This window comes from Toxotes jaculatrix, chromosome 23, assembly GCF_017976425.1.
Source record: "Toxotes jaculatrix isolate fToxJac2 chromosome 23, fToxJac2.pri, whole genome shotgun sequence".
Lineage (NCBI taxonomy): Eukaryota > Metazoa > Chordata > Actinopteri > Toxotidae > Toxotes > Toxotes jaculatrix.
In genome coordinates, this window is record NC_054416.1 from 11,312,793 (window position 1) to 11,337,633 (window position 24,841).

Below are 24,841 nucleotides of genomic sequence, written 5' to 3' on the forward strand. Positions count from 1 at the left end.
GTGAGTTGAGCAGGGTGACAGACTCTGCAGTGCAGACAGGTGACAAACACGTCAGTCCAACAGCTGCCATATTTGTTCAGCTGGGTTGAGATCTGCTGACTGCAAAGACCACAGCATATGATTCACATCATTTTCATACTCATCAAACCAATCACTGACCCCTGGTCCCTCATGGATGGAGGCATTGAGTGGATGTTAGCTGCTTCATTGTACCATGTAGTGCACCTGTGTGGAAGCATCTGCATTGGTTATGTTTCTCCACTCATTTATTCAGGTGTTTTCCTTTAACTTCTCACCCGTCTGTAGGTGTGGTGATGTCAGGTAAAGCTCGGTATTTAATCATGTGATTTGTCAGTATTTGTGGATGCTTACCATTGTTGGGTGTTAATCTGGTGCTCAGTGCATCACTGACCTGACACAGGATCTTCAGTTCATGTTTCAGACGTACCTGGGCCTGAATAAAACCTGACAGCAGAGGTGTCCGTGTAGCTGCAGGTTTTTGTTCCAACCAAGCAGCAGCACACCAGACTTGACTCATTTAATCAACTGATCTCAGTCTTCAGACAGTTGATTGGTCAAACTGTGTGATCTTGATTGGCTGAAACAAAAACCTGCAGCCACACGGCCCTTTGTGGGACAGTTTGGACACCTCTGCCTTACAGGAACTACAAAGAAGAAATGTCTTAGAAATGAGAGCTCTTCTCTCCTGCACATCTTTGTTTGATCCATGCCATTCAACATCACTGCCTTTCATCACACACCTCACTCATCCACACACACACACACACACACACACACACACACACACACACACACACACACACACACACACACACACACACACACACACACACCCTCACTACTGACTGTACTGACAGCTCACTGTATTTTTCATTTGCTTTGAGTTAAGGTTATAGTTTTGCTAAAATAAACTAGTTGTTTTTTTCATCTTCAACCTGTGTCTCCCTCTCATCAGTCAGAAATTACAGCTACTGTCCAGTTATGCTTCAAATAAAGTTGAAGGATTGACTTTAAAGAGAGACATAACATGCACATATGTACATCCTGTACTCTTTCCAACACACACACAAACACATTGCGCATTTAGATCCTTGTAAAATATGAATGTTTGTGTATATGTTTGAATGATCAAGTTGTAATGAAAGGTCAGTGTGAAACTTGAACCCTGAGTTTAACTTGATGCTTATTTTTATGGTGAATATGTGGAATGAACACTATGTGATTTCTGTGGCTTCACTGATTTGCTAACAATACAATGAAGAAAGCATTTTAATGCACTGAGCTGCCTGAGGTGACTTTTATCAAGTTGAATTATCTGATCTACTTTAAGTAGAAGTACTGTTTCTGGGAAATCATGTGATCACTGAACCAAAAGTGAAAGTGGAGGGGTGTGAACAGCATTCAGTCAGTCTGGTGCTTTCTCTACAGCAACAGGACAAATACTTTACCAACAAACACTGCGTAACTTAAAAAAAAAACCTGGACAGAAGAATGCAGAATTTCAATGGGTAAACTCTCTTCTGCAAAGGTGGGTTACTAAATGCTTTTGTTTTGTCAGTGAACAATACAGGTTCTATTTGGACAAGTGGTGGCTAATGTGTTCTGATAATACAGGGCCTTCATGGCCTTCACAGCAAGTCTTATTCAATCCTGGCAACATGAGCCTGACACAGGGAAATGTTTTACTGTTTTCAGTGTTTTACTTTTATTGAGAGATGAGTGGATGTTGTTATTCATAATCATTACTTATGTTATATCAGCAGACCCAGGAAGTGTATCACATATTTCATAATAAATTCATGATTTTTGTTAGAGAACCAAAAGAAAACCCTATCATTATTATAGCAGTGACTTTAGTTCTCTATTTACAAATCTATTTTATTTTATATTTTATTTTTGTTGGATATTACTGTGAAGTACGATGGACCTGAACCAAGCTCAGCTGAGAGTGGCAAGTGTTTCTTCTACCTCTCATGTCTTTGTTAGAAGAATTAGAAACTGTCAGGTTTTTTCTAAGAGGATCCGCAAACAAATGTATTTTTCTGGGCTGAGGACACTGCTTTATAACGGTAGAGAGGAGCTGTTTGTAATTGAAGCTCATGTTGGGTTTAACGGCTCATTTCCTGAGTTATCAACTTGGCAGGATGTGGCTGTTTCGTATTTGAAAAAAAAAACATTAATGTAATGTAGGGGTTGAGTTTTGCTTCTGTTGCTTTTTTTGGCGGTAACATATAGTTTAAAATAGGAGAACATCATATCCACAGTCACAGCTTCAGGCACCACAGCTCCAGGCAGAGCAGCTGCAGTTCTGCTGACAGTGGCTGCAAACTGTTGCTCGTTCCTTCTTTCTGCCCTTTGAAAAGAGGAATGATATATATAATACATGCATCATGTAATGTGTCACATCGTCTAATTTCTTTGTGTCTGAGTGTTTCTCTAAACTGGAGCTGTATCATAACTGCAACTTTGTGAGATATTTATAGTATTTGATGGATAATTAATTTCAGTGAGAAGCTGTTAAAAATCTTACAGCAGAGGTGTCCAAACTGTTCCACAAAGGGCCGTGTGGCTGCAGGTTTTTGTTCTAACCAAGCAGGAACTACAAAGAAGAAATGTCTTAGAAATGAGAGCTCTTCTCTCCTGTACATCATTGTTTGATCTATGCCATTCAACATCACTGCCTATCATCACACACCTTGTTTTAACGACTCATTTCTTGAGTTGTTGTCAACTTGGCAGGATGTGGCTGTTTCGAATTAAAAAAAAAAAGTTCATGTAATGTGGGGGTGGAGGTTTGTTTTTCTTTCTCTTTCTTCTTCTTTTCTTTTTAAATGTGACACTAGGAGTCGCCAAAGCCAAATATTTATCACTGAGCCGCTGAAGAATCACAGTGAAATTTTTTTCATCATCTACTTTAGCGGCCCAGCAAAAAACTGTTTAGACTGTTGTATAACTTCTACTTAAGTAAATGAATACTTGAATACTTTTTCCACCACTGAAAAAAATATAACTGGCACTTGTCTTTTATCATGTTTCAGGGGTTCCACTGTAAGATGTTCTGTTGAAATGATATGTATGCACTTGAATGGAGAAAGAATGAATCAGCAGAATTTTCCCCTTTGTTTTGATGTGGCCTTTAAGACAAAGTACTGTTGTATTTTTGGTGTGTTTCTGACTGCAGGGTTTTCTAAACTTACAGTATAAACTTGTTTCTTATTACATTTAGTGAGAAGCAGATTGAATAATGTGGACCAAGATGACAGAGTGAACCCACGATGGAGGAAGAGGTAAGTACAAGTACATTACATTACTGTCCTTTCAGTTTATGATTGGACTCGTTACATTAAAGATTCATACCTTATTCTCATTATAAGGAGTTCTATGATGCACCAGACGCCTTCCTTGAGCATCACGGTGAGGAAGGAGAATCTCCTGTAACACGACACTCTGACTGTAAGTGTGACTGATCCAAGTGTTGAGGTGCAGCCTGAGGCAATCTGTTGTTTAGCAGAAACACAGAAATAACAAATACAATATTCAAGTGTCAGGAAACTGTACATATTGTAATGAAAACATGTTGTAATGTGCAGAGACTGACTCGTGTTTCTCTGGTTGCAGATGTTCCTCCACCAGGAGAAGTAACAGTTCTCTACTCAGGCAGTGAGACTGTCTCTCTTGGCTTGGCACCTTTGGCACAAACTGATTCCTCTGTCAGGTATAAACTTCAAATAGATTATTCCTGTGACACACAGAGAGGCAGTGTGATCGTGGAAGACTCCAGCACTGTAGATGTTGAGGGACTGAATCCTGGGACAGAGTATACTTTCAGGATCACAAGGACAGCAGAGAATGGAAATCAAAGCAAAGCAGCTTCAGTATCCGTCTTTACAGGTAAATAGAAAATAACATAATGCTGCTTGAACTGAAATCAAATTGCTCATCAGTGCAGGAAAGCATTGGCTGAATAGTTGCTGAGCACAATTAAAGCTTCCACAGAGCCTTAACATAAGAATATATACTTCTTACATAGAGGTATGCTCTCAGTTTGTTAGAAAGGTGTGTGCCAAAATACAGAGGTGCTCAAGTGTATTTGTACATTGCACAATTGTGCTCTGCTTATTGTGGCCTTGTTGTCTATCACACCTTTTAAGTCTGGCAGTTACACAGCACTTTAAAATGTTGACACATGCAGAGAGAAATTACATTTCCAGGTTTGAATGAAACATTTTGTTCTTGCTATTCTCACAGAGCCTCTCCAACCTGTGAGGGTAACAGTCTGTAACGTCAGCAGTGAGTCACTGTCTCTGCAGTGGGAAGCTCCTGCTGGCGAAGTGGAGAGCTACACTGTGACCTGTTGCAGTGAGGGAGAGATTGTGGAAGAGCTGAAAACAGACACAACCAGTGTTACCTTCAGCAGCCTGAGGCCAGGGGTGTGTTACTCCCTCCATGTTTCTGCACTGAAGAATGAAAGACTAAGCAAACCAACTGTAACATCTGCCTACACAAGTAAGAGAAAGAAAAATGTTATTATGAAAAAAATGAAGCACTTTTCCAAATAAAATCACAAAGTTGGTCAAGTTAGGGCAAAATGCTTATACTGACACCCTGACTCAGCACAGGATTACTTAAAAAAACAACAACAACAAAACAGAGCAATTGAAAAGACAAAGGCAAATTGTTTTAATTTGACATCTGTAATTTCCTGGTGCCTCCTGACCTCTCAGCAACAAACAGCTCAGGGGGGTAAAACTACACCCCCTGCTGTCCATTAAAGGTATGACCAGCAGGACAACAAAAAGAATGTGTCAACGGGCTTGTTTCTATATTTTATTATTTTCATTTATGCAATGCAAGGCTCTAGGGATTCTGTCCAACCATCAGTCCACCACTTTGGTCCAGACTGAAAAATAAAATCTCAACTACAAATTCCCAGAGGATCCCATTCATTTTTGCTGATCCTGACTTTACATCTAGCGCCACCAGCAGGTCGAAATTGTAGATTTTTGGTTGAAATATCTGAACAGGTATTGAATGGATTGTAATTAAAATTTTAAACAGCCATTTGTGTCCCTTTACTTTTCCTCTAGCATCATCATCAGGGCTGAATTTTAATTAGCTTCATGACCAAATACCTGCAAAACTAATGACATTCCATAATGAACCATCTCTCAAAATAAATCTGCCTCATAGCTGTACAAGGGGTCAGAAGATCCACAGGGAACCTTTAAGTTTGGATGCAGGATTTAGTAAATTAAAAATCTTGATTTTACACTAACCATTTTCTTTATGTTCACAGAGACACAACTGGAGAGCTTACTGGAGGATCTGGGCTTGGAGCAGCACTACACAGAGAAGCTATCCCTGAGTAAAATACTTCAGATCGATGAGAAGACCATCACTGATGAACCTGTCAGGTGTAACTCAGATCTTCCATGGTATTTTTTGAAGAAACTAATGATGGTTAATGTGACAGCCAGGAATGTGAAATGTACATCAGAGTGTGAGTCAAACCATGGTGATCTGTCAGAGGATATAGAGTTAGATTTTGAGAATCTGCTCCACGGTCCAAATTCAGGTGACATTCTAAACCCCCTCGACATAATCACTGCTCTCTTTCTGTGTTCTGATGCTTTTGTACAGCAGGAAATAACACTCAAAATGTCTGTGTGTCAGTTCTCTGTGCCTCTGCTGCTTCCTAACTGTGACACAGAGAAGTGCACACTCATGCTTTGGGCCATGAGAGACATTGTTAAAAAGTACAGACCTCAGTCACTCTCACAGTCAAAGGGCTTTATTGAAGACAGAATTGTTCTCTCTGAACTTCCAATGATCTCTTTTGTGAGACTGGGTGAGTGCTCTTTGTCCAAGTCAGAGATTCTCAATAAGGTTCTGAGCAATTCGGAGCAGTACCATGGCACTTTTGTTCACAGCAACATGGAGGGTGGTAACAGTCAGAGAAAAATATCTGATGGACTGACTGAAATTACCTGGTACCTCCCTTGTGGAAACAAAAACATGGACATTTTCAGTGAGCCAGTAGCGATAGCAAACCTTCGTGGAGACATTGCTTCATTTGAAACCCAATTTTCGTTTTTGTGTCAAACATCTGCAGCAGTTTTTGTGCTCTTTGACACTTCAGAATCTGACTGCAAGCTGCTTACTGCTTACAAATCCTGCAAAGCACAGATCTTCTTGGTGGGTAACCATCTGAATGAGACCTTGAGTTTGGATGCTGTAAAGAAGGAAGCAAAAACATTGGGCTTGGCTAAAAACAACATTATTTTCAGGACTAAGCGCATGAATGATGCAGATTTTGTCAAAAGTTTGAGAAAGACAGTGAGGGATGTAGTTGAGAACCCAAAGATGAAGATGAGCATTGAACAGATGGTGGACATTGCCCGTGAACTGGGGATCTTGGTTGATGAGGACTGTCCAGAGTGCCAGACTGCCAAGAAAAATGCAGATGATATTACTGCAGAAATTCAGAATACCCTTCAATACAAAGAAGCTCAGCTTCCCCTGACAGGCCAAATATGGAAGGAACTGACGAGCTTAGAGGAGGAAGAATTTCGACTTCGAAAAGTTGGATCTGAAAACATAGAAAATTACAAGAGTGATCTTCAGAGACAGAAAGAAAAACTTCGGAGCAAACAGAACTCTTATGACATATCAAATGCAATGATTTGCTTTATAAATGCAATATCAAGCCAAGGAATAGGGAGGTGTTATTTCCTGAAATGGATGCGAATCAACCTTGATAACCTGTCTCGAGAAAAACTGTCTGGCCTCAGGGAGCAGTACAAAGAAAAATGCAAGAATTCTGAGAACAAAGACAAGATCAAAGACATTGACAAACAACTTTCCAGCAGCTCATTGGGAACTGAACATTTCTTCCGTGAAATGGGTCAAATCTATGAAGCTTCAGTTTACCTTCCAGAGACACACCCATCACGTCAACAGTTACAGCATCTGCCCAGACTGTGTGCAGGATTGTTGCTTGATGGATTTCCCCTTGAGCTTGTAGATGGAGATGCATCCAACATACCTCTCAGATGGGTGAGTGATGTTCTGTCTCAGCTCAGTGACTTGGTGTCTCCAAAGAGCAAGATACTGGTGGTCACAGTTCTTGGAGTTCAGAGCACAGGAAAGTCCACTCTCCTTAACACCATGTTTGGAGTGCAGTTTGCAGTCAGCAGTGGTCGATGCACTCGAGGTGCTTTTATGTTGCTGATCAGGATCAATGAAGACGTCAGAAACGTTCTCAACTGTGACTTCATGGTGATCATTGACACTCAGGGCTTAAAGTCACCTGAGCTTGCACGACTGGATGATAGCCATGAGCATGACAATGAACTTGCAACATTTGTTGTTGGGCTCAGTGATATCACCATCATCAATATTGCAATGGAGAATTCAACAGAAATGAAGGACATCCTACAGATAGTTGTGCATGCTTTCCTCAGGATGAAAGAGGTGGGCAAAAAGCCTAAATGTCAGTTTGTTCACCAGAATGTGTCGGATGTTTCAGCCCATGAGAAGAACTTAAGAGACAGGAAACTGCTCTTGCAACAGTTAAATGAGATGACGCAGGCAGCAGCCAAAATGGAAAAGAAAGAGGAGAACAAGAGTTTCACTGATGTGATGGAGTACAGTCCAGACACTGGGAACTGGTACATTCCTGGACTCTGGAATGGAAACCCACCAATGGCACCAGTCAATGCAGGGTACAGTGAAGCTGTATATGAGCTCAAGAAAAACATCATCCAACTACTGGGAAATTCTGTATCATCTGCTTATGACATCTCTGAGTTTAAAGAGTGGATGTCAAGCCTGTGGAATGCAGTAAAGCATGAAAACTTCATCTTTAGCTTCAGAAACAGTCTGGTGGCTGATGCATACATGAGGCTCTGCACAGAATTCAACAGATGGGAATGGGAATTCAAAAAAGACATGTTCAGATGGGTTACCAATGCTGAAACAAGAATTTCAAATTTTGGTACAGTTGCTGCAAAATCTGAAAAAGCTGACATGAGAGAACTTGTCACATATTTGAAAAGAGAAGCCTGCGCAGTGCTGACTAAATGGGAGAAGAAACTTCTTGACAATCTGACACAGTACTTCAAGCAAACAGAGGGTCATGTTAATCTGGTTGAAAGACACAAGAAGGAATTCTCAAATAGCACAATAAGTTTTCGACAAGAAATGCAGAGCTCTTTGTTTCAGCAGCTCACAACAGCAGCAGACATCAGACAGGGAATAATAAAACTTGAGAGAATCAAGGAAAATCACACAAAACAATTAGAAAAGAGAGTGCACGGATTAATTGAGGAATGTTGGGAAAAAAGAGTTGAGATGACCGACCAAGAGTTGGACAGAGAATTTGATAAGATGTGGAATGAAACAGTGAATGAACTGTCTTTCTCTAAAAAACAACCAACAGATGTCTTCAGCAGTGTGTCCTTCCACTTGAGAGAGAATCTGTCACCTAAGGGGAGTCATGCATGTGAACTCTTGAGTCAACAAAGCCTGAAAGATTGTGGACAGGTGCCTTTCAAGTATACAGGTAAAAGACGCCACAAACAAATCAAAAACACTGTGAGAATTTTTTTTAATTTTGAAGATCACGTAATGTGTGTACAAAACATGGCTGACAGCATTATTGCTAGCTGCACACAGTTTGTGATAGAAAAACTGGAAAGAAAAACCAATTATCATGATACCTACATCGAGGAGATCCTACACATTATTGATGAGAGGCTGCAAAACAATCAGGATGTTAAGACAGACATCGAGTTTGAAGTTTCTCTGAAAGAGCACATCTGTGGATTTGCAGCCAGACACTTTCAGAAAATGCACAAAGATTTCCTACAGGAGAATGATCCTTACAGGTGTCTGTCTCGAAACAAAGAAAAGTTTCAATCTGATTTTAAAGACGTGTTCTATGAACGAGACCAGTGCCAGAAGAAAGCAAAAGAATTCACAGACCGATGCTTGAAGCCTGCAGTTGAAGACTTTGTCAACCGTTTCCTGGGTCCTGATATCGTTGGTGAAATGATGACAAGACAGGAATTCAGCACAAGAATGTTTTTCCAGTATTCAGTTTTACTGGATTTGCTTTTAAAGGATGACTCTGAAAAGTATGTGAATTATTTTCAGAAGTACGAGCGTTATGTAAGGGAATGGATTCATGAGCAAATAGTAGAACACTTTTCAAACAGGTCAGTGTCTGAGTTTGAGGATCTGCATCTTCAGTCAAGTATCAACAGCATAAATGATGCTATCAGCAAAGCTAATGCAGAACAGAGTGACAACTTGAAGACATTTGTTGAACATATCTGTCAGGAACTTGGAGATAAACTGGTCATTCCCCAGGATGATCTTGGTGCTTTCATGATCCTGAACAAAGCAAACCAGGAACAGTTTGCACACTGGCTCACAGAGTGTGTGAAGGAGATGGCAGCAGATCTTAGGGAGAAGTTTAAAAAAACAAACATCCAGATGAAACTAAAAAATCTCCATATGAATCCCCAGAACGAGCTTTTCACCAGAGTGATTGGATGTAGTAAACAGTGTCCGTTCTGTGCAGTGCCCTGTGAGGCAGGAGGAAAAGCCCATACTGAGCACTGGGCTTCACTGCATCGGCCACAGGCTCTGGGTAGATACAGGTGGCATAACACAGGAAACCTTATCACTGACATTTGCTCTTCTCTTGTGACCAGTGAGAAACATTTTCGCTGTCATGCTACAAACAATGAATGGCACCCCTACAAGTGTTACGCTGACATTTTTCCAGACTGGAAAATTCCTCCAGACATAAGCCTTCAGGCATCAGACTACTGGAAATATATACTGACAAGGTTCAACAGGGAGTTTGCAGAAGAATTTGATGCACAGCCTGCTGATATTCCTGAATCCTGGAAAGGAATCACACCTGAAAAGGCAAAACAGAGTCTCAAAGAGTCATTTAGCATCAAGTGAGAGACGACATGCTCTGTGGTACAGAGGTGCACATTCTCCTCATTACACTGATTCATTCATTATCCTCTCAAGGATATTTTGATCTTACTTGTTTTATTTGCCATATAAGAAAATCACAAATAGTAACATGCTGTTGACAAGATAACAAGGATGATGATATTTAGAGCAGAGATACTGTATTTTACCACTGTGACTTACAATAGGAAACTATGAGAGAAACTCTGCCATTAGTGCTCACCTTTGTTTGAGATGTAATGTGTTTAATAAAAATAATCAGCTTTAGCTCTATGTTGATGATGAGAGCATGTTTAAATGCTTCATGATACTCTGAGTGCATGTACATGCTAGGATCACATGTAAGAAACATGCCAAGTTAAATCTACATTTGATTTGAGGATTTTGTGAGACAGATGAACGTCATTATATTGACACTGAAAAGATGTACGCAGATAATCAGAGCAACAAAGTGTCAGAGAAGTTTTTTATGTTTGTTTTTGTTCCTGTGAAGTATCTGATATCAAATATCTAAATGTATGGTTTTATTTCTTTTTAAAATATTACTCAGTGTGCATGTGGTATTATCATAATGGAGCAGAAACTTGTTTAGCAAATGTTTAAACATTTGTTGTTGCTTCTGTGAAATATCTGCTGCAAAATATTGAAATCTTCAAATCAGTAAAAGATCAGTCTGTATGTCTAACATGTAGTTTATGTGACAAAGTGGTGCCAAAGTATCTGGTGCCAAATTCTAACACTTCTAAAGGAATTAACATCATTCATTCTGTTCCCTGATTCAATAAAGAAACTAAATATTCAGTCTGGCTGTGAATGTCTTCAGTGTTTCCCAGATCACAATCACAGCATACAGTAAACAGAAACATTATCACCTTTAACTATTTTGAAATCATTTTTTAAAGTTTCATTATTTAACTCTTTACTATGTTTTTTTCCTCATCTCAAGTCTCAGGTCTCTGAATTCAAACAAAGAATCTGAAAACAAGACAACAGGTACAACTTCACAATGGAGAGCAAGCTGACGATTTCAATGTATATGTGTCACTGTCTCTGAAGAAACTACAGTGAAGGAGGTGGAGTTGACTCACTGAACATCTGATGTGGAGTGCACATTTCAACACAGGAGCCAGAATCTGAAAGTGGAAGTTATTTGTCACACTTTCAGATCATCAGGTGGAAAAATGGATGGATGAGTTTTTCTACACCTGAAAAAAGATATCACAATACATGAAGCTCAGAATAAATACAATTACATATCAAATTAAAATGTAAAGAAAGAGTTGAATAAATGAAGTAAATTAGGCTGAAATTACTTCAACTTACTTCATTCATGTATCCACCATCTTGGTATTTCCATTATCTTCAGGGTATAAAACACAGGAATCTAATGTAATGCAATACAAATAAACATTAAAAAAAGCCATGAAACATTCATATACATGAAATGTTAACTATGTAAAATAACAGATAAGATTAGAAAGTGAACTTACACTGGCTCTTTCTTTGTTGTGGTGGTTTGGAGGGAAAAGGGTCAAAAAGGTGGGGTTACATAACTGCCTGGGTGAGTTGAGCAGGGTGACAGACTCTGCAGTGCAGACAGGTGACAAACACGTCAGTCCAACAGCTGCCATATTTGTTCAGCTGGGTTGAGATCTGCTGACTGCAAAGACCACAGCATATGATTCACATCATTTTCATACTCATCAAACCAGTCACTGACCCCTGGTCCCTCATGGATGGAGGCATTGAGTGGATGTTAGCTGCTTCATTGTACCATGTAGTGCACCTGTGTGGAAGCATCTGCATTGGTTATGTTTCTCCACTCATTTATTCAGGTCTTTTCCTTTAACTTCTCACTCGTCTGTAGGTGTGGTGATCTCAGGTAAAGCTCGGCATTTAAACATGTGATTTGTCAGTATTTGTGGATGCTTACCATTGTTGGGTGTTAATCTGGTGCTCAGTGCATCGCTGACCTGGCACAGGATCTTCAGTTCATGTTTCAGACGTACCTGGGCCTGAATAAAACCTGACAGCAGAGGTATCTGTGTGGCTGCAGGTTTTTGTTCCAACCAAAGCAGCAGCACACCAGACTTTACTCATTTAATCAACTGATCTCAGTCTTCAGACAGTTGATTGGTCAAACTGTGTGCTCTTGATTGGTTGAAACAAAAACCTGCAGCCACACGTCCCTTTGTGGGACAGTTTGGACTCCTCTGCCTTACAGGAACTACAAAGAAGAAATGTCTTAGAAATGAGAGCCCTTCTCTCCTGCACATCTTTGTTTGACCTATGCCATTTAACATCACTGCCTATCATCACACACCTCACTCATCCACACACACACACACACCATCAGCACTGACTGTACTGACAGCTCACTGTATTTTTCATTTGCTTTGAGTTAAGATTATGGCTTTGCTAAAATAAACATCTTCAACCTGTGTCTCTCTCTCATCAGTCAGAAATTACAGCTGTCCAGTTATGCTACAAATAAAGTTGAAATCATTGACTTTGAAGAGAGACATAACGTCTTAGCTGCCACACATGTAATGGTTTATGCACATCCTGTACACACGCACACACACACACACGCACGCATGCACGCACGCACGCACGCACGCACGCACGCACACACACACACACACACACGCTGCTCACTTAGATCCGGGTAAAATGTGAATGTGTATGTGACAATGACCTTTCATTAAAACTTGGTCTTTGCTTTATTTTATGGTGAAAATGTGGAATGAACACTATGATTTCTGTGGCTTCACAGATTTGCTAACAATGCAATGAAGAAAGCATCTTAATGCACTGAGCCGTCTGAGGTGACTTTTATCAAGTTGATTTATCTGATCGACTTTAAGTAGAAGTCCTTTTTTCTCGGAAACCATGTGATCACTGAACCAAAAGTAAAAGTGGCTTCACCCTGCAGAATAAAAGGAGGGGTGTGAGCAGCATTGGGGCACTTTGGTGCTTTCTCTACAGCAACAGGACAAATACTTTACCTACAAACACCACGTAACTTAAAACCTCCTGGATGGAAGAATGCAGTATTTCAGTGGGTAAACTCTCTTCTGCAAAGGTGGGTTACTAAATGCTTTTGTTTTGTGAGTGAACAATACAGGTTCTATTTGGACAAGTGATGACTAATGTGTTCTGATAATACAGGACCTTCATGGCCTCCACAGAAGCTCTTATTCAATCCTGGCAATATGAGCCTGCCACAGGGAAATGTTTTACTGTTTTCAGTGTTTTACTTTTATTGACAGATGAGTTATGTTGTTATTTATATTCATTACTTATGTCATATCACCAGACCCAGGAAGTGTATCACATATTTCATGATACATTCATGAATTCTGTCAGAGAAGCAAAAGAAAACTCTGTCATCATTATAGCAGTGACTTTAGTGTTCTATTTATTTATATCTATTTATTATTATATATATTTTTTTATTGTTGTTGGATATTACTGTGAAGTACGATGGACCTGAACCAAGCTCAGCTGAGAGTGACACGTGTTTCTTCTACCTCTCATGTCTTTGTTAGAAGAATTAGAAACTGTCAGGTTTTCACTAAGAGGATCCACAAACACCCTCATATTTTTCTGGGTATAGAACACTGCTTGATAACGGTGGAGAGGAGCTGTTTGTGATTGATGCTCATGTTTGGTTTAACGGTTCATTTCCTGAGTTATCAACTTGGCAGGATGTGACTGTTTCGTATTTGAAAAAAAAAACATTCATGTAATGTGGGGGTTGAGTTTTGCTTCTGTTGCTGTTATTCTGGCAGTAACACATAGTTTAAAATAGGAGAATATCATATCCACAGCCACAGCTTCAGGCAGAGCAGCTGCAGTTCTGCTCACAGTGGATGTAAACTGTTGCTCGTTCCTTCTTTCTGCCCTTTGAAAAAAGGAATGAACAATAAATGCATCATGTAATGTGTCACATCATCTAATTTCTTTTGTACCTGCAGAATGTTTCTCTAAACTGCAGCTGTATTATAACTGCACTGGACAACTTTGTGGGATATTTATAGTATTTGATGGATCAATCCTTATTGACTTGTCTGTCATTACTTTCAGTGAGAAGCTGTCTGAACAATCTGGACCAAGTGTGGGACGACAGAGTGAACCCACAATGGAGGTAAACAGCTTGTTTTTACATCTCAGAAAGATAAATAAAAATCAAAATGCAGTGGAAATACTGTATGTGTATACATAATGTGAGTGGGATAATAAATTGATTCATCACATTTGCAAATGTCTATTTTTCTCATTTATTAAGGGAGTGAGTGATGAAGACCCATTTGTTGAGCTTCACTGTGAGGAAGTAGAGGAACCTACATCCACTCCATGGCTTGACAGCAAGGGTGACTGTCAACAGACTGATGCAGGTGATAAAGGTCAGTTTTATGCAATCAATTGTTTACCAGAAAGAAACTAAATGATGTGTAGTTTTAAGTAAAATCATCATTGTCCACATTATTATTGTTATTTCCACAGGTCCCTGCCCTACTGTGATGAAGACAGTCTATGAAGTCAGCAGCGAGACAGTGTCTCAGTATTTGGAGACCCCTGCTGGTGAAGTGCAGAGCTACATTCTGACTCATTGCAAGGAGCGAAAAATTGTGCAAGAGGCAAAGGACCCAGGGCCAGAGGTGCAAACCTCCTCAGAGGCTTCAGAAGAGAAGAATGAAAGTATAAACACACCTGAAGTAACATCGGCACACACAAGTAAGCAGAGGAAAAACATCTCATTAAAAAATGAAGCAAAAAGTCACACATTCTTCTAAAATTGCAGATGCACTGACTCAGTGAATGGTTGCAAACATAGACCTCAGTATAAAAATAGAAAGATGAAGCTGATGTAAGTGAATGATTTGATATTATAGGTGAGTTGGTTTTCCTGATGAGATCTTCTCAGGACTATAGTGGGTTTGCACTGAAGGATATTTTTCGTGATTCCATTAACAAAGTGAAATATACCAAGAGTAAAAGCTGCTGAAATTAGAAAAGATGATGTAATGCCAGAAATTGTTTCCTGACACAGCTGATCAAAAGCACAAGGAGTTCAAAAAGAAATTCTGGATTCAGTTCAGATGAATTCTCTCACCTCTCACCAACCGTGATGAAATTTGCGAAACTCCAAGGTCTATGTTGCACTTTGACTGGAGTAGCTGTGACCACACCAAGGATGAAAAGCAGACTGTAGCCCCATTTTTGCCTCTCACACATAGAAACTGGCAGAGTTAGCAAATCTAAAAAGTGCTGAAAAACCTCATTATACACAGAGATGTATTTTTCTTGCACCAGCAGTATCCACAACACATGAACCACTGATAACTGTGCTATGTGAACTTAACAAGATATTTAGGGCTGATAAAGAGTAAAGTTAACTGCAATAAACAAAAGGCTACAGCTATGTACTGACACTCCCTCAAAGACATACACACCAAAGAGCCTCAGGTGGTGAAGCCACTAAGCAAAGTACAAAAAAAGGGCAGTGCCAAAGCATCACCAGATGTGAATTACAAGAGACTGAATTAATAAATATTGTTTTTGTGTCCACAGAGAAACAAGAGAGCTTTCTGGAGGATCTGGGCTTGGAGCAGCACGACACAGAGAAGCTATCCATGAGCAAAATACTTCAGATCGATAAGAGGACCATCACTGATGAACCTGCCAGGTGTAACTCAGATCTCCCATTGTATTTTCTGAAGAAACTAATGATGGTTAATGTGACAGCCAGGAATGTGAAATGTACATCAGAATGTGATGGTGATCTGCCAGAGGATACAAAGTTAGATATTGATAATCTGCTCTGCTGTCCAAACTCAGGTGACATTCTAAACCCTCTCGACATAATCACTGCTCTCTTTCTGTGTTCTGATGCTTTTCTACAGCAGGAAATAGCACTGAAAATGTCTGTCAGTTCTCTGTGCCTCTGCTGCTTCCTAATTGTGACACACAGCAGTGCACACTCATGCTTTGGGCCATGAGAGACATTGCTAAAAAGTACAGACCTCAGTCACTCTCAGAGTCAAAGGGCTTTACTGAAGACAGAATTGTTCTCTCTGAACTTCCAATGATCTCTTTTGTGAGACTGGGTGAGTGCTCTTTGTCCAAGTCAGAGATTCTCAATAAGCTTCTGAGCAATTCTGAGCAGTACCATGACACTTTTGTTCACAGCAACATGGAGGGCGGCAACAGTCCAAGAAAAATATCTGATGGACTGACTGAAATTACCTGGTACCTCCCTTGTGGAAACACAAACATGAACATTTTCAGTGAGCCAGTAGCTATAGCTAACCTTCGTGGAGATATTTCTTCATTTGAAAAACAATTTAGTTTTTTGTGTCAAACATCTACAGCAAGTTTTGTGTTTTTTGATGATCTAAACACTGAGTGCAGACTACTGACAAACCAGGCACAGATCTTCTTGGTGGGTAACCATCAGAGCAAGACCTTCAGTTTGGATGCTCTAAAGACGGAAGCAACTAAGTTGGGTTTGACCAACAACAATATTACTCTCAAGACTAAGGAGAAAAATGATGCAGACTTTGTCAAAAGTTTGAGGAAGAAAATGAGAGATGTGGTGGAGACCTCAAAGATGAAGATGTGCATTGAACAAATGGCTGACATTGCCAGGCAGAGCAGCTGCAGTTCTGCTCACAGTGGCTGTAAACTGTTGCTCGTTCCTTCTTTCTCCCCTTTGAAAGGAGGAATGAACAATAAATGCATCATGTAATGTGTCACATTGTCTAATTTGTTTGTGTCTGCAGAATGTTTCTCTAAACTGCAGCTGTATTATAACTGCACTGGACAACTTTGTGGGATATTTATAGTATTTGATGGATCAATCCTTATAAACGTGTCTGTCATTACTTTCAGTGAGAAGCTGTTTGAACAATCTGGACCAAGTGTGGGACGACAGAGTGAACCCACAATGGAGGTAAACAGCTTGTTTATACATCTCAGAAAGATAAATAAAAATAAAAATGCAGTAGAAATACTGTATGTGTATACATAATGTGTATGGGATTATAAATTGATTCATCACATTTGCAAATGTCTATTTTTCTCATTTATTAAGGGAGTGAGTGATGAAGACCCATTTGTTGAGCTTCACTGTGAGGAAGTAGAGGAACCTACATCCACTCCATGGCTTGACAGCAAGGGTGACTGTCAACAGACTGATGCAGGTGGTAAAGGTCAGTTTTATGCAATCAATTGTTTACCAGAAAGAAACTAAATGATGTGTAGTTTTAAGTAAAATCATCATTATCAACATTATTATTGTTATTTCCACAGTTCCCTGCCCTACTGTGATGAAGACAGTCTATGAAGTCAGCAGCAAGACAGTGTCTCAGTATTTGGAGACCCCTGCTGGTGCAGTGCAGAGCTACATTCTGACTCATTGCAAGGAGCGAGAAATTGTGCAAGAGGCAAAGGACCCAGGGCCAGAGGTGCAAACCTCCTCCGAGGCTTCAGAAGAGAAGAATGAAAGTATAAACACACCTGAAGTAACATCGGCACACACAAGTAAGCAGAGGAAAAACATCTCATTAAAAAATGAAGCAAAAAGTCACACATTCTTCTAAAATTGCAGATGCACTGACTCAGGGAATGGTTGCAAACACAGACCTCAGTATAAAAATAGAAAGATGAAGCTGATGTAAGTGAATGATTTGATATTATAGGTGAGTTGGTTTTCCTGATGAGATCTTCTCAGGACTATAGTGGGTTTGCACTGAAGGATATTTTTCGTGATTCCATTAACAAAGTGAAATATACCAAGAGTAAAAGCTGCTGAAATTAGAAAAGATGATGTAATGCCAGAAATTGTTTCCTGACACAGCTGATCAAAAGCACAAGGAGTTCAAAAAGAAATTCTGGATTCAGTTCAGATGAATTCTCTCACCTCTCACCAACCGTGATGAAATCTGCGAAACTCCAAGGTCTATGTTGCACTTTGACTGGAGTAGCAGTGACCACACCAAGGATGAAAAGCAGACTGTAGCCCCATTTTTGCCTCTCACACATAGAAACTGGCAGAGTTAGCAAATCTAAAAAGTGCTGAAAAACCTCATTATACACAGAGATGTATTTTTCTTGCACCAGCAGTATCCACAACACATGAACCACTGATAACTGTGCTATGTGAACTTAACAAGATATTTAGGGCTGATAAAGAGTAAAGTTAACTGCAATAAACAAAAGGCTACAGCTATGTACTGACACTCCCTCAAAGACATACACACCAAAGAGCCTCAGGTAGTGGAGCCACTATGCAAAGTACAAAAAAAGGGCAGTGCCAAAGCATCACCAGATGTGAATTACAAGAGACTGAATTAATAAATATTGTTTTTGTGTCCACAGAGAAACAAGAGAGCTTTCTGGAGGATCTGGGCTTGGAGCAGCACGACACAGAGAAGCTATCCATGAGCAAAATACTTCAGATCGATGAGAAGACCATCACTGATGAACCTGCCAGGTGTAACTCAGATCTCCCATTGTATTTTCTGAAGAAACTAATGATGGTTAATGTGACAGCCAGGAATGTGAAATGTACATCAGAATGTGATGGTGATCTGCCAGAGGATACAAAGTTAGATATTGATAATCTGCTCTGCTGTCCAAACTCAGGTGACATTCTAAACCCTCTCGACATAATCACTGCTCTCTTTCTGTGTTCTGATGCTTTTCTACAGCAGGAAATAGCACTGAAAATGTCTGTCAGTTCTCTGTGCCTCTGCTGCTTCCTAATTGTGACACACAGCAGTGCACACTCATGCTTTGGGCCATGAGAGACATTGCTAAAAAGTACAGACCTCAGTCACTCTCAGAGTCAAATGGCTTTACTGAAGACAGAATTGTTCTCTCTGAACTTCCAATGATCTCTTTTGTGAGACTGGGTGAGTGCTCTTTGTCCAAGTCAGAGATTCTCAATAAGCTTCTGAGCAATTCTCAGCAGTACCATGACACTTTTGTTCACAGCAACATGGAGGGCGGCAACAGTCCAAGAAAAATATCTAATGGACTGACTGAAATTACCTGGTACCTCCCTTGTGGAAACACAAACATGAACATTTTCAGTGAGCCAGTAGCTATAGCTAACCTTCGTGGAGATATTTCTTCATTTGAAAAACAATTTAGTTTTTTGTGTCAAACATCTACAGCAAGTTTTGTGTTTTTTGATGATCTAAACACTGAGTGCAGACTACTGACAAACCAGGCACAGATCTTCTTGGTGGGTAACCATCAGAGCAAGACCTTCAGTTTGGATGCTCTAAAGACGGAAGCAACTAAGTTGGGTTTGACCAACAACAATATTACTCTCAAGACTAAGGAGAAAAATGATGCAGACTTTGTCAAAAGTTTGAGGAAGAAAATGAGGGATGTGGTGGAGACCTCAAAGATGAAGATGTGCATTGAACAAATGGCTGACATTGCCAGGCAGAGCAGCTGCAGTTCTGCTCACAGTGGCTGTAAACTGTTGCTCGTTCCTTCTTTCTCCCCTTTGAAAGGAGGAATGAACAATAAATGCATCATGTAATGTGTCACATTGTCTAATTTGTTTGTGTCTGCAGAATGTTTCTCTAAACTGCAGCTGTATTATAACTGCACTGGACAACTTTGTGGGATATTTATAGTATTTGATGGATCAATCCTTATAAACGTGTCTGTCATTACTTTCAGTGAGAAGCTGTTTGAACAATCTGGACCAAGTGTGGGACAGCAGAGTGAACCCACAATGGAGGTAAACAGCTTGTTTATACATCTCAGAAGGATACATAAAAATCAAAATGCAGTGGGAATACTGTATGTGTATACATAATGTGTGTGGGATTATAAATTGATTCATCACATTTGCAAATGTCTGTTTTTCTCATTTATTAAGGGAGTGAGTGATGAAGACTCATTTGTTGAGCTTCACTGTGAGGAAGTAGAGGAACCTACATCCACTCCATGGTTTGACAGCAAGGGTGACTGTCAACAGACTGATGCAGGTGATAAAGGTCAGTTTTATGCAATCAATTGTTTATCAGAAAGAAACTAAATGATGTGTAGTTTTAAGTAAAATCATCATTATCATCATTATCAACATTATTATTGTTATTTCCACAGTTCCCTGCCCTCCTGTGATGATGACAGTCTATGAAGTCAGCAGCGAGACAGTGTCTCAGTATTTGGAGACCCCTGCTGGTGAAGTGCAGAGCTACATTCTGACTCATTGCAAGGAGCAAGAAATTGTGCAAGAGGCAAAGGACCCAGGGCCAGAGATGCAAACCTCCTCCGAGGCTTCAGAAGAGAAGAATGAAAGTATAAACACACCTGAAGTAACATCGGCACACACAAGTAAGCAGAGGAAAAACATCTCATTAAAAAATGAAGCAAAAAGTCACACATTCTTCTAAAATTGCAGATGCACTGACTCAGGGAATGGTTGCAAACACAGACCTCAATGTAAAAATAGAAAGATGAAGCTGATGTAAGTGAATGATTTGATATTATAGGTGAGTTGGTTTTCCTGATGAGATCTTCTCAGGACTATAGTGGGTTTGCACTGAAGGATATTTTTTGTGATACCATTAACTAAGTGAAATATACCAAGAGTAAAAGCTGCTGAAATTAGAAAAGATGATGTAATGCCAGAAATTGTTTCCTGACACAGCTGATCAAAAGCACAAGGAGTTCAAAAAGAAATTCTGGATTCAGTTCAGATGAATTCTCTCACCTCTCACCAACCGTGATGAAATATGCGAAACTCCAAGGTCTATGTTGCACTTTGACTGGAGTAGCAGTGACCACACCAAGGATGAAAAGCAGACTGTAGCCCCAGTTTCTGCCTCTAACACATAGAAACTGGTAGAGTTAGCAAATCTAAAAAGTGCTGAAAAACATCATTATACATAGAGATGTATTTTTCTTGCACCAGCAGTATCCACAACACATGAACCACTGATAACTGTGAACTTAACAAGATATTTAGGGCTGATAAACTTTAACGTTAACTGCAATGAACAAAAGGCTACAGCTATGCACTGACACTCCCTCAAAGACATACACACCAAAGAGCCTCAGGTGGTGGAGCCACTAAGCAAAGTACAAAAAAAGGGCAGTGCCAAAGCATCACCAGATGTGAATTACGAGAGACTGGATAAATCAATATTGTTTTCATGTCCACAGAGAAACAAGAGAGCTTTCTGGAGGATCTGGGCTTGGAGCAGCACTACACAGAGAAGCTATCCCTGAGCAAAATACTTCAGATCGATAAGAGGACCATCACTGACGAACCTGCCAGGTGTAACTCAGATCTCCCATTGTATTTTCTGAAGAAACTAATGATGGTTAATGTGACAGCCAGGAATGTGAAATGTACATCAGAATGTGATGGTGATCTGTCAGAGGATACAAAGTTAGATATTGATAATCTGCTCTGCTGTCCAAACTCAGGTGACATTCTAAACCCCCTCGACATAATCACTGCTCTCTTTCTGTGTTCTGATGCTTTTGTACAGCAGGAAATAGCACTGAAAATGTCTATGTGTCAATTCTCTGTGCCTCTGCTGCTTCCTAATTGTGACACACAGCAGTGCACACTCATGCTTTGGGCCATGAGAGACATTGTTAAAAAGTACAGACCTCAGTCACTCTCACAGTCAAAGGGCTTTATTGAAGACAGAATTGTTCTCTCTGAACTTCCAATGATCTCTTTTGTGAGACTGGGTGAGTGCTCTTTGTCCAAGTCAGAGATTCTCAATAAGCTTCTGAGCAATTCTGAGCAGTACCATGACACTTTTGTTCACAGCAACATGGAGGGTGGTAACAGTCAGAGAAAAATATCTGATGGACTGACTGAAATTACCTGGTACCTCTCTTGTGGAAACAAAAACATGGACATTTTCAGTGAGCCAGTAGCTATAGCTAACCTTCGTGGAGACATTGCTTCATTTGAAACACAATTTTGTTTTTTGTGTCAAACATCTGCAGCAGTTTTTGTGTTTTTTGATGATCTAAAATCTGAGTGCAGACTACTGACCAACCAGCACCATAAGGCACAGATCTTCTTGGTGGGTAACCATCAGAGTAAGACCTTCAGTTTGGATGCTCTAAAGACGGAAGCAACTAAGTTGGGTTTGACCAACAACAATATTATTCTCAAGACTAAGGAGAAAAATGATGCAGACTTTGTCAAAAGTTTGAGGAAGATAGTGAGGGATGTGGTTGAGAACCCAAAGATGAAGATGCCCATTGAACAGATGGCGGACATTGCCCATGAACTGGGAATCCTGGTTGATGAGGACTGTCCAGAGTGCCAGACTGCCAAGAAACATGCAGATGATATTACTGCAGAAATTCAAAACACCCTTCAATTCAAAGAGGCTCAGCTTCCCCTGCAAGGCCAAATATGGAAAGAACTGACGAGCTTAGAGAAGGAAGAATTTCGACTTCGAAAAGTTGGATCTGAAAACATAGAAAACTACAAAAGTGATCTTCGGAGACAGAAAGAAAAACTTCGGAGCAAACAGAACTCTTATGACATATCAAATGCAATGATATGCTTTATCAATGCAATATCAAGCCCAGGGATAGAGAGGTGTTATTTCCTGAAATGGATGCGAATCAACCTCGATAACCTGTCTCGAGAAAAACTGTCTGGCCTCAGGGAGCAGTACAAAGAAAAATGCAAGAATTCTGAGAATAAAGACGAGATCAAAGACATTGACAAACAACTTTCCAACGGATCATTGGGAACTGAACACTTCTTCCGTGAAATGGGTCAAATCTATGAAGCCTCAGTTTACCTTCCAGAGACACACTCGTCACGTCAACAGTTACAACATCTGCCCAGACTGTGTGCAGGATTGTTGCTTGATGGATTTCCCCTTGAGCTTGTAGATGGAGATGCATCCAACATACCTCTCACATGGGTGAGTGACGTTCTGTCTCAGCTCAGTGACTTGGTGTCTCCAAAGAGCAAGATACTGGTGGTCACAGTTCTTGGAGTTCAGAGCACAGGAAAGTCCACTCTCCTTAACACCATGTTTGGAGTGCAGTTTGCAGTCAGCAGTGGTCGATGCACTCGAGGTGCTTTTATGTTGCTGATCAGGATCAATGAAGACGTCAGAAAGGTTCTCAACTGTGACTTCATGGTGATCATTGACACTGAGGGCTTAAAGTCACCTGAGCTTGCACAACTGGATGATAGCCATGAGCATGACAATGAACTCGCAACACTTGTTGTGGGGCTGAGTGATATCACCATCATCAATATTGCGATGGAGAATTCAACAGAAATGAAGGACATCCTACAGATAGTTGTGCATGCTTTTCTCAGGATGAAAGAGGTGGGCAAAAAGCCTAAATGTCAGTTTGTTCACCAGAATGTGTCGGATGTTTCAGCCCATGAAAAGAACTTAAGAGACAGGGAACTGCTCTTGCAGCAGTTAAATGAAATGACGCAGGCAGCAGCCAAAATGGAAAAGAAAGAGGAGAACAAGAGTTTCACTGATGTGATGGAGTACAGTCCAGACACTGGGAACTGGTACATTCCTGGACTCTGGAATGGAAACCCACCAATGGCACCAGTCAATGCAGGGTACAGTGAAGCTGTATATGAGTTCAAGAAAAACATCATCCAACTACTTGGAAATTCTGCATCATCTGCTAATGACATCTTGGAGTTTAAAGAGTGGATAACAAGCCTGTGGAATGCAGTAAAGCATGAAAACTTCATCTTCAGCTTCAGAAACAGTCTGGTGGCCGATGCATACATGAGGCTCTGCACAGAATTCAACAGATGGGAATGGGAATTCAAAAAAGACATGTTCAGATGGGTTACCAATGCTGAAACAAGAATTTCAAATTTTGGTACAGTTGCTGCGAAATCTAAAATAGCTGACCTGACAGAACTTGTCACATGTTTGAAAAGAGAAGCCTGCACAGAGCTGACTAAATGGGAGAAGAAACTTCTTGACAATCTGACACAGTACTTCAAGCAAACAGGGGGTCATGTCTATCTGGTTGAAAAATACAGAGAGGACTTTGCCAATAGTGCAAAGAGCCTTCGTCAAGAGATGGAGAGCTCTGTACTCAATCAGCTCAGAGCAGCAGCTGAAATCAAACAGGGAATGACAGAACTCGAAAGAATCAAGAGAAATCACACAGAAGAAATCGAAAAAGCAGTGTGTGCACTGATTGATGAATGTCGGAAAAAAGAAGTTGAGATGACCGACAAAGAGCTGGACAGAGAATTTGATAAGATGTGGAATGAAACAGTGAAGAAACTGTCTTTTATTAAACAGCAACCAACAGATGTTTTCAGCAGTGTTTCCTTCCACCTGAGAGAAAACCTGTCACGTAAGGGGAGTCATGCATGTGAACTGCTGAGTCAACAAAGCCTGAAAGATTGTGGACAGGTGCCTTTAAAGTATAAAGCTAAAGGAGTCGTCGGACGATTTACACACTCTATGAGGAAACTTTTTAACATTGAAGATCGTGTAACGTCTGTAGAAAACATGGCTGACAGCATCATTACTAGCTGTACAGAGTGTGTGACAGAAAAAATGGAAAGAAAAAACAATTATCATGACACCTACATCTTGGAGATCCTACACTACATTGATGAAAGGCTGCAAAACAATCAGGATGTTAAGACAGACATCAAGTTCGAAGTTTCTCTGAAACAGCGCATCTGTGGATTTGCAGCCAGACACTTTCAGGAAATGCACAAAGATTTCCTACATGTGAATGATCCTTACAGATGTCTGACTGAAAACAAAGAAAAGTTTCGTGCGGATTTTAAAGACGTGTTCTA

At 40.2% G+C, this 24,841-nt stretch overlaps 1 protein-coding gene and 1 long non-coding RNA gene across 4 annotated transcripts; both read left to right on the plus strand.

Annotated features, from left to right (window-relative positions):
- Positions 1-1,443: 1,443 nt before the first annotated feature.
- Positions 1,444-24,588, plus strand: LOC121176794 (up-regulator of cell proliferation-like). Of its 3 annotated transcripts, XM_041030877.1 has the most exons (8): positions 1,444-1,549; positions 3,248-3,308; positions 3,396-3,474; positions 3,640-3,912; positions 4,270-4,527; positions 5,318-8,353; positions 9,741-9,747; positions 24,429-24,588. In XM_041030877.1, the coding sequence occupies exons 2-8, from the start codon at positions 3,297-3,299 to the stop codon at positions 24,451-24,453; spliced, it is 3,690 nt and encodes a 1,229-aa protein (XP_040886811.1). In that variant the 5' UTR covers positions 1,444-1,549; positions 3,248-3,296; the 3' UTR covers positions 24,454-24,588. The 3 variants fall into 3 exon arrangements, with proteins under 3 accessions (XP_040886811.1, XP_040886809.1, XP_040886810.1); XM_041030875.1 differs by lacking the exon at positions 24,429-24,588 and having other exon boundaries at positions 5,318-10,780; XM_041030876.1 differs by lacking the exon at positions 24,429-24,588 and having other exon boundaries at positions 3,396-3,435; positions 5,318-10,780.
- LOC121176803 lies at positions 13,040-14,414 on the plus strand. Its single transcript, XR_005893072.1, has 3 exons — positions 13,040-13,099; positions 14,104-14,164; positions 14,306-14,414. It is a non-coding gene; the product is annotated as an uncharacterized LOC121176803 (long non-coding RNA).
- Positions 24,589-24,841: the final 253 nt, after the last annotated feature.

Bases quoted from the DNA above. Each gene is read 5' to 3' on its own strand.
- LOC121176794 (XM_041030875.1), top strand. The intron at 3,913-4,269 runs GTAAATAGAAAA...CTATTCTCACAG, and splicing joins TTCAGTATCCGTCTTTACAG to AGCCTCTCCAACCTGTGAGG. The intron at 4,528-5,317 runs GTAAGAGAAAGA...TTATGTTCACAG, and splicing joins TGTAACATCTGCCTACACAA to AGACACAACTGGAGAGCTTA.